This window comes from Capsicum annuum, chromosome 10, assembly GCF_002878395.1.
Source record: "Capsicum annuum cultivar UCD-10X-F1 chromosome 10, UCD10Xv1.1, whole genome shotgun sequence".
In the NCBI taxonomy this organism is placed as follows: Eukaryota; Viridiplantae; Streptophyta; class Magnoliopsida; order Solanales; family Solanaceae; genus Capsicum; species Capsicum annuum.
The window spans coordinates 74,783,233-74,798,286 of NC_061120.1; the positions used below are offsets into that span (position 1 = coordinate 74,783,233).

General features: G+C 33.8%; 1 protein-coding gene across 1 annotated transcript; it reads right to left on the minus strand.

The window, feature by feature from the left end:
• Positions 1-12,316: 12,316 nt before the first annotated feature.
• Positions 12,317-13,510, minus strand: LOC107844250 (serine/threonine-protein kinase BLUS1-like). The gene has a single exon (XM_016688710.1). It carries the CDS (start codon positions 13,508-13,510, stop codon positions 12,317-12,319), a length of 1,194 nt encoding a protein of 397 aa, XP_016544196.1.
• Between the last annotated feature and the right edge of the window lie 1,544 nt (positions 13,511-15,054).

Sequence of the window (15,054 nt, forward strand, 5' to 3'; positions counted from 1 at the left end):
GTTCCTCGCTCCTTTTCTGCACTGTTATTGACGTAAAAGGCAGAGCAACTCCAAGGAGAATTTGAGGTTCTGATAATCCCATTTTTTAGTAAATGGTTGATCTTGTTTTTCCAGATTTCCATTATTTCCGAGTTCATTTGGATGGGCCTGGCCTTAGTAGGGATGACCTGTTCGTTGAAACCAGTAATGTATGGAAGTTCTACTAAATGTCTTTTTCTTTCCGAAAAGGCGTTAGGAAATTCAGAACAAATTTCTTTTTCGAAAGTCTTTTGAAGATTGGCAATTTTATTTACCATCTTCGGGTTTTTAAAATTTGTTCAATTTTCTTTATTTGAATTTCGTGTTTAAGAAAATAAATGTGTGAAGAAAGTCTGTTAATTTTAAAAGCAGTCTTCTCTTTAATAAGGTTGCCTTCTTCTTGTGAGAGGGGCCTTAATAAGGGGAAAACCAGATTTTGATTTAAAATCGTTGTGCGAATTCCATCAAAATCACTAGTGTAAGGTCGAATCTGATTGACAAAAGGTATTCCTAGAATGATATCTTCAGTGATACCTTCAGTGATGACAGAATTATTAACAATACAAATGCCATTGTTACAGATATGAGCTTTAGAAACCTTATAATCAATTTTCGTCTTTTCTCCTATGGCGGAGTATAGATAAGAGGTGCTTTTTTGAAGATACTTGGTGGGTATAAGTCCCTTGACGATACAATTACTATCGGCTCCAGTATCAAAGAGGGCGACTCTGTTAAGAATGAAGTCTTTGTTTATGATAATTTTCACGGCAATGTGTTCGCTGTAAGCTTTAATGGCCGTGATAGCTGTACCGGAGGTAGAGGGAGAATCTGAGATGGGGAAGGAACCAGGCTCTTTGAGATGATCATTTTGAATAAATTCATTGATTATTGGGGAAGCTTTGGGAGACTCTGGTGGGGAGACATTCTCTGGTGGAGACACGTTTTTTAGGACCTGTTTGGTAAGAATGTTGAGTTCCACTTGATCAAGTCTAATTTTTAGGTCTCTAATTTCTCCTTTAAGGGTGAAAATTTCACCCTTGAGATCAGCTATAGATGGTTCTGCCGGTTTATCAAATCGAGACATAATCTGTTTCATGCTAAAAGGCTGAACTATGGGTTTGGGAGGCTTTTCTTCATGAGAAAGCATCAATCTTTTGAGTTCTAGAAGATATTTATTTCTAGCCTCATCATCCTAGATGTGTTCTATGATATCAAATAGGATTTCTTTAGGATTTCTAGAAATGACATTAATGGTCTTTTTTGTGCAAGTACAAAAGGTACCGTTACAAGCACAATCTTGGCCAGACTGGGATTGATCGAACTCATATGCTGCGTTGATAAATTCTTCGTCGCTATAATTGTCACTAGAAGAGCTGAAAGAGTTGGAAGAGTCTGGTGAGTCTTCCATTATAGAGGATAATTTCTCTTTGGTTTCTTCAGAGAGACCTAATTGGTTGATTTTATTCTTCTTGCCTGACTTACAATCTTTAGCTCTATGGCCCATTTTACCACAAGTCCAACATGCATTTTTATTTCAAGAGGATTTTTTTCTAGTTTTTCTACTAGTTTTGTAAGACTCCCTTTTAAAGGACTCCTTTCTAGGTTTGGATTTTCTATGCGACTTATAGGATTTTTTCCTATGTTTCTTACTAGAAGGAGAGGATAGATTCGTGAAACCAAAATCTTGGCAGAAGGTTCCTAGTCTATATTTTGAAGTGCTATCCTTCTTAAGTTGTTTCTTAAGCTTAAGGTCGGTGCAGAGGTCTATCCCTACGGTGGTAATAAAGCTTATTATGTCCCCATAAGTTAAAATTCCATAAGGGATTTTTCCTTCGAATCTATCTTTGATTTTGGTCCTAACCTTATCTACGAATAGAGGACGGAGACCACTAATAAAATGTTCTTTCCAGAAGTCATTGTTACAGTCAGGTTGAATCATGATTTTGACCAAAAAGGTGTCCTTATACCATCTAAAGTCAGCCAGATCTTTGCAGGTAAGATTGTTAAGGACTTCTAAACTCCTATCTTGAAATAATTTGGGTTCTCCTATAAAATGTCTAGCTATATGATATAGGAGGGTAGCACAGGCGTCTTCTTTCGCGACCTGCTCAAGACTTTCTTGTCCACTTTCACTTTTGACAACGACCATTTCCATAGCCGTGGCCTCATAGATAAGGCTCTTAACGTCATCTGTGAAGTAGTTATCCTACCAGTGTTTTATCATACCAGTGAATCCTGCTACAATCATTGTGGCTGCCTCTTTGTCAGAAGCTCCTCTAATTTTATAAGTTGTGATGGCAACTCCCATTCCATGGAGTTTGTTATAGATTTGGTGTTCAGCCAAACCATCAACATTCCATTCAGTTATTCCTCTACCATCACGGTTGGAAGTGGAGAGGTAAGGGTTTTCTTCAAACTGGACGTCTGGAGGAGAGGGTCGTTTGCAATAGTTTTTCTTAGTAGAAAAACGTTCATTGGTGAGATTGGAAAGAGAGTTCTTTTGGTTGCTGGTCTCGCCTTTCTCTTTTTCAGAAATTTTGAATTTGGAGAGCTTCTCATTGATTTGCTCTAAGATTTTTCCCGAAACCTTAAATTCATCGCTGAGATTAGGGAATTTCTCCTTTTAGAACTCAGGGATTCTAAAGATAGGATTGGTAGTGAGGCTAGAGCCTTGAATGCTTTTCTCAGGAGTTGGTGAGCTAAAAGGAAGCATCGAGCTCTTAGTATCTCCTATTTGCTGGGAGATAGTATGAAGGACCTGATTAGTATAGTTGTTTTGTTCAACTATCCTATCTAGGTCTCTGTTGATGGGGGCTGATAGGGGTCTATCATGCTTCTTCTTGAAAGATGAAGCATTGAGGATTTCATTAGAATGAGGAATTTTTATCCCTTCAAGGGGAGGAGTAACAAATTCAATTACTTTGTTACTCTGCGTATACCATTTATTAATGATAACTTGAGGGGATTTATTTTGGTTTTCCATTCTTCCAGTGAATTCAAACCATCTAAAGAATTCGATGTCGTATCGAAGTCTTTTCATATCAGCTATCCATAGCCGGCCAAACTCCTTTTGCTGCTCTTTAGAATAAGTACTGGTGTACCATTTTATTTTTATTGCATCTTTTGGAAGGTACCAAAGGACCTCAAGAGCTTTGAGGTCTGGAGTATTCTCATCATTAGATTTGATGACCTCTAATCTTGGGTCCGTTCTAATTTTTGACGAGGTATGGTGAGGGGAGGTTCCATGTCTGAGGCTATAGGGCTACCTGGATCATAGAGATTTTTGGGTTCTAGGGATTCCTGGACCCTAGTATGTTGCTGATAGTATACTTTGGGGACAGGACCGGAGAAGTCAACTCCTCTAACCTTTCCCTTGTCATTATCATTTTCTTCACTTCTCTCTGGGTTTTTTGAGAAAAAAGCTCTATACGAGACAGATCTCCGAAATGAAGAATTTCTAGAGGCTTCAAAACCTAGGAATTTTAAATCAATGGATCCGTCAGGGTGCTGGATAACCCTTTCGATCTGTGATTTCTCCGGATAGGTAGGGAGAGGTTGAGTGATAGCATCAAAGTGCCACTCATTGTTATGCATGATATCATTCCAAATGAGAGCCTTAGGAACAAAAATATTATTATTTATCAAACAAAACTATGATTTAGCTCTATTATGTCGGATTCATGCTAATTCTATATGTTTTAGGACATTCTATGATTGTTTTGAACCATGAACTAAAAGTGTTTGATAAAATGCCTACAAGAGTAAATGTTTTGTGAAAGCCTTCATGCTATGCCCTTCAATGTTTGAGTGTCATGCTACTATTATCATTTTGAGTCCTGGGGTTATTGAATACCCAAAAACCATAGCTGTTTATTTGGTCTAGTCTCAGTACATTATAGAATAGTCTTCAGATTATACTATGAGCATTCTCAGAATAATTAGATATCAGTCAATAAACTCAGAACAGTCTAGTATCTCAGTGTCTTTCAGTTGGGAGTTGGATTTAGCACCGAGCGAGTGTAGGGATGGCGGTTTACCCACTAGATAGGCAGAGTCATTAGTAGTAGTCCCTATACTCCAAAACTACATAGCCAACATAGGATATGAGTAGTCACCCGTCAGATTAGGCTTGACTATCTCACAGGGGTCACTCGTCAGTTCAGGCTTGACACCCTTAGTCCTATGGATATTGTATCAGTTAGTAGATCCACACAGCCAATGTTAGTACCCGTGGCACGGTATTAACACCTTTCCAGCTAGGGTTATAGGTTGGCCCCCAATTAGCTCAGATTGGGACATGTCGATTAGATGATACCTCGCACAGTCTCAAGTTCAGTCTTAGTTATAGTACCAGTCAATTATTCAGTCTTAGCGTTGTTTAACCAAAACATAAAGATTTTAGTATTTTAGTTTACAGATTTTACTCGGTTCATGTTATATGCTTGGTCATGTATCCTCAGTATCTACAGATTTTCATACATTTTTCAGTATTTACAGACTCTCATGCATATACAGTATTTACATACTTTATATATCTCCAGTATCTATACATTGACTTCATGTCCTATACTCAGTACTCCATGCTTTACATGTATATTTAGATAGTTTATTACTCCTATTCATGAAACCTTACCTATCATCCTACCTCATTTAGCATACCAGTACATTCAAAGAACTGATCGCATACCTTTCTTTTGAAGAATGATTTCTCATATCATAGGTGATGATGTTCAGTTCCTAGATCGCACCTAGATTCTCAGATTATTAGCTGCATAATAGCAGTGGTGAGTCCTCATCATCTGAAGATAGATTACTTTACTTCATGTTTTTATTTTAGTAGTCAGGAGAGTTAGTTGGGGGCCTATCCCATTAATTCACAGTCATTCAGTCTTATAGTTTAAAGGTTTCAGACACTACAGTCAGTTAGTTATTCAGTTTATCAGTATTTTCTCAGATTCGGATAGTTGTTCCCTTTCTAGCTTTATGATTCAGTTTTGAATCCAGTTGATAAAATCTTATGGGAATGTTAGTATTTTTTTGCATTTATGATGTTATTATTTAGTGCTCACAACAGGTACTAGCTTATGGGTTAGATTGTGGTCCCTCAGGACCATAAGCACCGTGTAACAACTAGGGGGTAGTCTCGGGTTGTTACAAACTTGGTATCAGAGCCTAAGGTTTTAATGTATCCTAGAAAGTCTAAAAGCCACATTGAGTAGATTCTTGTGCATGGGTGTGTAGCGCGCCACACTTATGGATGAGAGGCTATAAGTCATTTAGGAAAAGTTTCCCTTCTTTCAGTATTTATGTCGTACGAGTGAGCATGAACTTAAGTTAAAACTCTCAGTCTAATCTGTTTCCTCCTTCCGTTTACAAAACATGCCTCCCAAAAAGAACAAAACAAGAACAGGAACTCATCTAACCCCTCAGCCTATGAAGGTACACTTCGTCAATCAAATGCCAAGGTAAGCTAGCTGGAATGCTAAAACCTTTGATGATGTTGATTAAGCATTTCTCATTTAGGAAAGCTTTTAGTTGTTGGTCACAATACCTATCGTAAGCATTATTGATGTAAACTTTGTACAAACAATTGCTTGTCGTGTATCTGTATTGTTCTTTATTTGCAACTTGGCCTTCTTTCGTAGGTAGTAAAAAATGACATAGATGTGCTGAACATATTATCAAATAGTTCAAATTAGGTGATGAAAAAAACTAATGCACAGATGCAATAAAATAAAGTATTAATTAATGTAATATGTATGGCGTTTAAACCTTAGCATTCCGGCAAGTTTGGAGTTGTGACATCAAATAGAACCAATTCTTTATTCTGGAATATGCAACAACAAAGTCAAACATATCAAAACCAAAACTCGATTTGTTCACTTTGTAGTGTTCATCATTTTGTTTTCTACACGATGATTCATATGTGTTAATGTCATGTTTTTACAACAAAAATTATATAAATCAATATCTTTAAAATTGATTTATGTACCTGCTGGCATGATCTTTAGCAGCCCATCGATAATCTATTCTGAATAGTCGTTGATCAACTTTGTTAGTTTTTTTGGAGGCTCGTTTGAGATGTTGAACCCTTTAAATAGGTAATTCTTTCGTTCTCCTGAACTGACAGGCTCCACTTTTTCTTCTTCTTTGGAAGCACTTGATGGATTATCAATTGTGATATTATGCTGTTCACCAGTAGCTTCTACTGTGACATTCACTTGGAAAGCCAGAATTATCAATACTAATTATAGATATACAATAGATTATCTATCTGTTGCAACAAATGAGTCTTATGTTGCAACAGATAGATTATCTATTAGGATAAATTCAAACAGGTAAAATAAAGCGGTACGATAATTTTGAACAGATGACCCATCTATTGCAACATAAGGCTCATCTATTGGTAAAAATTAAAACAGTACTAAAACCTATTTGATTTGCTAAAATAGACAGACATATGTTGCAACAGATAACACATCTGATGCAATAGGTTAGACAACAGTTGCAAAAGATATATATATCCATTTGATAATTTTCAGCAGATGTAACATCTATTAAAACAAATATGTGCTTGTTTGTTTGTTGGAATAGATGATATACATTTACCTTGTTCAGCTCATGCTGTTCTCTTAATGCCCTTGTACATTGAACAACGGTGCAAGACAAAGACAGAAGAATTGCAATTTTGCTTTTTCCAATGCTTGATAATGCCTTGGAAATATCTTTCCTTTTTCTCTTAGCCACCTTGATCTTTAGTGGAGTGTATGGATATGAAATCCTGTTTGATGGAATGACACCCCTCCTAGGTGTCATTTCCTTTACAGAAGCAGTTAGTGCATTAATAGCATTAATCACTTCATTATATTTTCCCTTTCAGTCTTGACATTTGCATGCAGAACTTTCGCTAGAAGTGGAAAAATTTATGTAACTAGTATGATCATAATTATAATGATTTGTTATTTTAAAAATTGTAAGAGGAACATCATTAGCCCCAACAGCAGCACCACTACCACTACCATCATCAACAAGAACAAACCCACCCTCCAAAATTATTTTTTTTGTGATGGTTGTTGCTCCAAACAATTTCATTTTTATTATATCAACGACCTTAGAGTCCGATAAAATTTGCACAAATAGTAAAGTAGGAAAAAATGACATCTTCAACTCTCGATTGGTCGGAATAAACCACGGATGGATAATCTAAAATAAATTAGTACATATATTAGAATAATGATGAAATCATTTAAAATAATCATTAATTAAAATAAAAAACTTGATTAGAATTAGACTTACTGCTTACTTCGGGGGATTGAAAAGATCAAGAAATTTTTTATTTTTATTAGTTTTGGCCGACAACCATCTCAGGATTCTTGGACAGGAAACTTCTTACTGGTAGTTCACTTGTTGTCTCAAATAAGAAATGACTTTAAATGCCCAAGCCTATAACATAACGCCAATAAATCAAAAACATTATTGAATAAAAAAATATGAATCATATCATAATAAAAGAAATATTTACCATGAAAGCCCATGAAAAGCCATATAAGTTGACTATCTTTGGCATTAACGGAGTCAACAAATATTTGACAGTCATTTTGAAGCTTTCATAATCCCAAGGATAGCTGTTAAATATCTCAAAATCCTCGGAGAGATTTATTAAACCAAGTCTTATGTTATTATTAACGTCTCTCGCCCAAAGAATAATATGTACAAATCAAACCAAGAACAATGATTTCTTGTGCTTCTTTGAAAGTCTTTTACCTTTCAACGCTTCTATCAAATTTTTGTTTTTGAAGCTTTGACCAACAATGGACACCAGGTCATCACGATCACTCTACTTGTCTTTGCCTTTTTTGGGTGTGCGGGGTCCTTTTTTTTGAGTTAGAGTAGGTATAACTTGAGAAGGAGGATAACATTTTAGTCCATTAACTATAACAAGCTCCTTCCAACCAAATCAAATAGTCATGCCACAGTAATTTATCTACACCTCATCCATCTTATCTTTTTTTTCATACATAAACCTACGCTTGAGAAGATCATATACCATTTTTTATTTGGAAACGAGCACTGTTGTCCTTCGGCAAATCAAGATATTTTCCAAAGACGCTTTCTCTAAAATAAGAATCCAAGTTTTGTTCTTGAAGTATTTTTATGGAGGCGTTGAAAAATTTTCCCATGGATGAATTAACAACGAAATCACTCGTTAAATTTGTGGTACCATCGTACTATATTCTCATAGGATAAGGATCAACGCTGAAGGTTTTGACCAACTTTTCATTGGAAGGGCTATTAGCATTTGGAACATCTCTTTTGAAATATTCCTCCTCCTCATGTTCATTATCTTCTGCTCTTGATTAAGATAACGCTTGTAAAGAAAGCTCATAGAGTGGAGGATGTAGCCTAGCTACTTCACTTGGTCCTTTACTTGGACTTAATTTGTTTTTTTTCTTTTGGGAGACATATTATCTTAAATTAATAGGAACATAAAATAGATTACAATTGATTAATGCATCGTTAGAAAAAAAAATAACAATAAATCTAACATGCACAACAGTAAAATATAGTTCCAACAGACCACACATCTGTTGCATCAGGTATGTTATCTGTTGTAACATATAACCGACCTGTTGCAACAGATGAGTAAATTGTTGGAAATAATAAAAATAGATCACTCATCTATTCCACCAGGTAGTTTATCTGTTGCAATATATAACCAACTTGTTGCAATGGATGAGTAATCCGTTGGAAACAATAAAACAGATCACTCATCTGTTGCACTAGGAAGGTTATCTGTTGCAACATATGACCAACCTTTTACAGCAGATGAGTAATCCATTGGAAACAATTATAACAGAACACTTATTTATTGCCAAATGAGTTATCTATTGGAACTGTTATCAATTGTCAATATTGTTTAGATTTCTTCCAAATAGAAGAGTCGTTTGTGCAACATATGAACGATCTATTAGATTATTTATTTATTGCATCAGATGTTAATTTGTTGCATCAGATGTTCATTTGTTGCATCATATGGTCCATCTGTTGCTTCAGATAGTTTATCTGTTGCATCATATAGTCCATCTGTTGCTTCAGATAGTTCATCTGTTCCTTCAAATGGTTCATCTATTACATCATATTATTCATCTGTTGCATCAGATTTTTTATCTGTTGCATCAGATTTTTCATCTGTTGCGGAAAAAATAGTACCAAGATTTTGTTCAATAGAACAACAACACTATCACCTTTTAATATCAAATACATCATTTTTACTAGAAAAACCAATAAATCAACCCAGCAACACCAACACAACACATAAACTAAGAATAAGAACATCAACGGTCACCAAAAATCACCAACATTGTTATTTTTTATTTGTACAAATACAAACAACAAAAATTACAAACAACAAAAATTAAACTTCAAAAAACTCAACAGACACCAAAGAATCAAATCAACAGTTCGACAACAAGAACTACAGTAACAACAAAAATTATATTTCGGAAAGAGTAGAGAAGAAATGTTAGAAATTAAATTAGGATTTTCTTTAGTCCACATTTCAAATTAAAGCAATAAATATTAAATTTGTCAACCAATACTAGAAGAGAAGTTGGCTCAAGTTCCCTCTTTTTCTTCAAAACTAAAAAGGCATAAATTTTTACCTGTGACAAAAGAAATGAATTGTTGTCGCTGGAGAACACTGTTGTAATGTTGGCGGTTGAAAGTCAAAAATGAACTCACCCGACTATTTATCACCAGAGGTTGAAGTTGCCGAGGATTGAAAGGAGAAATTTTGCAGAACTGTTGGTTAGGAGAGAGTTGAGGGAAGCTATCGAGAAAGAGAGGAGAGAGACGGTCAATGATTTGGAGAGGAGAGGGGTGTAGATTGATTTGTATTTTTGTAAAGATTAGAAAGTTTTAAAAATATTAATCAAGTCCACAATTAACTTAATCAAGTTTTCAAATTATGTTTGACCCTTTAAGTTGATCAACGTCACCAATCCTTCATTCAAGACTTAAAAAACACATTTCCTTCAATTTTCTCAACTAATTTTGTACTTATTCCTATTGATATTTCTTGTTGCGTGTTGTTTGTTTTTAATAATTGACACAAACCTTTAATCATAAAGGAAAAATTTGTTCTTCTTTTTCCTTTTTTGGTCGGAAAAAACCCTTCCCAATGTTAAGGAAATCTCTTACTAAATATTTTTCTACTATTTTTAGAACTCTTTTTGTTTAAATATATCTTTTTCTTACCACATATTTTAGGACTCTTTAATTATTGATTCTCCTAATGCCACTTACCATATATTTGATTCTTACTAAACATTTTAGGACTCTTAGTTAGTTCTTAAAAAGATATATTTTTATTGGACTCTTTAATTTTAAATATTATAATAATATAATAATTAGAGAAAATAAGTGAAAAGATAATTTTATCGTAAGTAGAGACTTTTAACGTCGGACAAAAAGTTCAATTCACTTTTCTAAGGGTGTTCACATTTTTAATAGATTATAGATACAGATGTAGATATAGAATAGATAGATTATAGATTATAAATAGATCATAAATTATAGATATAGATTAGGGCAAAAAATTCAAACAAACACTTTTAATATATTAAAGATTATAGATTATATATAGATATACATGCAGGGGCCCTTTGGTTGGAGGCATTAAGTGGACTGTCCCGATATAGAATTTGGGACTGAAATTATCGTGTATTTGATTAATAATATTACCTAATAATACTGGGATAAATTTAATATAACAATTATGAAATGGGTAATCATGATTATAATACTATAATTATAGTCCTAGTATAAATCAAACTAGGACTAACCCAAACAACATTCCTCAAGCAACGAGGAGTAACCCCATTAAGACTATCTCACACATATGTATATGTTATATGTATATGGCTCACTAGAAAGCCTTGTGCAGCAAACTTCAATTCATCAACAGTTTTTTCTTGTATTTTTGTTGATTTCAGCAAAATAATGAAGTGCACTTTCTCGGAAGCTCGAAATCTTACAGAATATTATGATCAGCAGCTAGGATCAAGCAAATTGTGCGATGAAACATACATAGTTGGAGATGGAGAAACACTTCAAACGATATCCGACAACTGTGATGACCTTTCTAATACTCACATCAATGATGATGATGATATTTACCCTGGCCTTGTTCTGAAAATTACCTCTAGGAAGCTATGACTAATGTTTAATTAGTACCCTTCCTCCTTTTATTGTTAATTATTCCTTAGATTAGTTTTGACTTGAAATTTTTCCATGTGTGAAAACAGATTCTTATAAAAAATTTACATATGCTCCTGTTTTAGCTTGTGCAAAATTATTAAGATTTCTTCAGAATATACTTTCCAATATATGTTCATGCAGTATTAGCAAAGTAATAATCATGTGAATCATTTTCTTAGACTATTTGTGCTTGAAGGGAGAGATACAATCAATTGCAGCAGATACTGATATATTATGCTTGTCTGGAAATATGCTGAAACTCTGGAACTGCATTAAACCAGGATGCTAATGTTTGTGGCAACTTCTTTGACACTTTTTTTAATGTCGTTTCTTGGTATGAATTCCTATAATGATCAATTTATATGGACTCTACAAATTTAGCTTCTCTCAATCAAGTCTTATCTAACAGTAAATTTATAGGATTGCAGCTTACAGAGTATATTTTGCTGCTAAATTCCTAAACAATTGAATCTGACTAGTGGTTCGAAGACATCTCATACCTTCTGTACCATTATTTTAGAGACTAAAGGAAGCTAGAGCTATTAGACATGAAAATTTAACAGGTGCTATGATGCACTACTCTAAGCTAGAGGTATCTGGAATGACTAGGCGTTTAGCTAACAACTCAAAACTTTTTTTGTCGAAAGAATTAGAGTGTTTCACTCTTAATTAGTACCCGAGGTTTGTGAGTTGTGAAACAATACAGCCTAGATCCTTTTTAGTATCCAAAAACAATGATCAGCTTTACAGGAACGTACAAATGTATTATCCAAATAAAATCACTCGAAGAAGCAACAAAGGAGCAGAAGAAAATAGAATCTGATGACGAATCTAGCAGAAATTCAATCTCCATGTGTATAAAACCATATGATCCCAAACTAAAACAACAGAGAATTTCATGGGTAAACCAAGTAGTACTTTACATCCATGTTAATCCAAAAATCTGCTGAATATACCTAAACTTCTCCTCTTAGTAATACCAGTGAATATGATCTCAAATTCAGACACTAATATGATCTTCCGCTGCTCAAGAAATTCTTCAATTAGTAGTAGGGACTGGATTATTCTCAGCATTCAACACGAATCGCTCAAACCTTTCCATATCCTTTTGAGTAAAGAATGTAGTATAACTATCCAGAAGCTGCGCAGCAGTTGGCCTCTTCTTTGGTTTCTTAGCAAGACATTTCCGAACCGTACTCTCAAACATTTCTGAAAACACCTCCTCCTTTCGTTTAAACAAATTCATCGCTTTCTTGAATGTCACTTCTCTATTGTTGACGATCAGCATATTTTCGAGTGATCTTGGAAATCTCCGCTCCTTCCTTAACTTTTTGATCAAACGATCCAAGTCTTCACGGGTACTCACAGGTAACTCTCCATAGGCTAATTCCAGTGCCATTATTCCCAATAGCCAGATGTCAGATTTTGGTCCAACTCCTTCATCATTTTCTCTTCCAAACACCTCTGGCGCAGCACCCCATTTTGCAATTCTCTTCGGAGCCAAAAATGCAGAGGAGGACGAACCTGCTTCTTCTTCATTTGAATCTTCCTCAACATTGATCTTTTCAGAATCATAAACCGATGCTTCATATGCTAATCTGATCAACATTTGGCCAGTAGTAGTGTGAATAAAGATATCTCCAGCACTTAAAGTCTTATGAGCCCTTGGAAGCAACCCATTATGAACCTCGTCTCGTAGAGCAGCAAGTACTTTTTTAATAACAATAGCGATGAACTCCTCTGGCAATCTTTTATCTTGACGAGTAGAGAGAATATGACGAAGGGATCCCTGTGACATATAAGGCAATGAAACACATGACAAGTCTTCAGTAGCGAAAGCTTTCTTGATTCCAATTGTGGTGTAATAAGAACGATCTTCTATTGATGCATCAATTCTGCGCTGAAGCTCCAGACAATCACTTTCGTGGATTTTCCTGTTGATGACCTTCAAAGTGACATTGCCAGAATCAACAAGTTTGGCAGTATCCTCCATATATTCGGAATAGAGAGCTCTGTAAACACGGCAGCACCCATTAGAATAAGAACCGTTTTCTTCTTTGAGAAGATACGTATCGTTCCTGGATGGATCAATGATGGTTCTCCCAAATTTTCCAGGATGATAATCTTTGGGTAGTTTTTTAGTAAAACCAATTTCCCATTTGATTTTCTGATTCATCTTTGAACAAGAACCAATTTCCTCTTTCCGATAACTGAATGGGGTTTTGTTTTTCATCTTTTCTTGGAGAAGAGAATGTGATTTTTAGAAAATTTGGAATTGGTTTAGTGAGGAAGAGAAGAAGAAGATGAAGACGAGAAAATGTATTTATACAACAAAAGGACGATTAGCTTTGGCCGTTTGGGTAGTTAGTCCCCGCGCCTAATTGCTTCAACAAGCCGTTATTGTTCATTCCCTCTTTTTATTTTTCATTTCTTCTTTAGCTCTTTTCTTTTTCTTAATAAGTGGGTAAGTATTTCATGTCTTACTCTATATTAAAAAGCTTTATTAAATATTTTTTGAATTTCTATTCCTTCGTTAAAAGTATTTATAATAGATAAAATTATCTTTTCAATTACTTTTAAATAATTATTTTGAAATTAATATTTAATTATTCTTCTAATATTTAGGACTTCAAATTTAACTAAATTTTGATTATTAAATTAGATTTAGAATTTAAAATCAACTAATCTTTTAATTTTCGATTCTTTTCTTTATTTAAATTATGTAAAATTCTAAATTTAATATTTGAAGTAAAATATTTATGTGAGGAACGAAAAATTTTAGTATTTAAGTAAACAAGAAATGCCAATGACATGAACTACTTATAACTTTTTTGGTAAGGATAAATATTTAATTACAATGCCAATGACATGATCTATTTACAACTCCTTTGGTAAGGGTAAGATATTCAATTGCAATAATAAAATTATTTTAATAAATAATAAGGATGTATGTTATGTTTTAAAATATATACGTAATTTCATGCTCCTATATTATGGACAACTGAATTCCTATAGTCCTACACTAATTCAAATTGTACCATAGCACTGAACACATATTACTTATATAAAAAGTTGTATGGTACTCATACTAAAGCAACCAGCCTATACCTTAGTGGTAATAATAATTTTCATTTCTTTTGGTATCATATTTTTCTGTAATTATACATCTATGATTGACAAATTCAATTATTTTGAGATTATTATAGTCTTGAAATTAAAATTAGATTTTTGTTATTATTTTAGGTACACTATAGTCTATAAATCTTTTTTAGTATAACTAACACGTTGATAAGATCTTTGGAGTTTTTTTTTTTTTTTTTTTTTTTTTTATTGTAGTTGAAAGTTGGATGAATATATAGTTTGGTTCGTTTTAACTTTTTAATATTTATTTTGTGGTAGAACAACATAATCCTCAACATATGTGGCTAACTATATATTTAATGTAGAATTCTAGAACAAAAATTACTTGCTGAAGAATAACATATGAAAAAAATATCGTTTACTTTGATTAAGATAATATTCATTCTCACTTTTTTCCCTTATGCAGATTTCTGAATTTTATGAATAATGACGGCCTTAAGTATTATTTATTTTATCTTAATATCAATAAATTCTTTAATTCTGCTCTCCGTACTAAATATATTCGAGCATCGCACAAACATAGAAATTAGTGTAAGAAAATTATACAGAACCTATGGTGATTTCACTTCAAGAAATTGGTTGGATTTTAACTAAAATAAACTATAATTCATCTGTCCCAATTTTTATAATGTAGTT

Excerpts from the sequence above, each read along its gene's own strand:
- LOC107844250 (XM_016688710.1), bottom strand. The coding sequence starts at position 13,510 with ATGAAAAACAAAACCCCATTCAGTTATCGGAAAGAGGAAATTGGTTCT.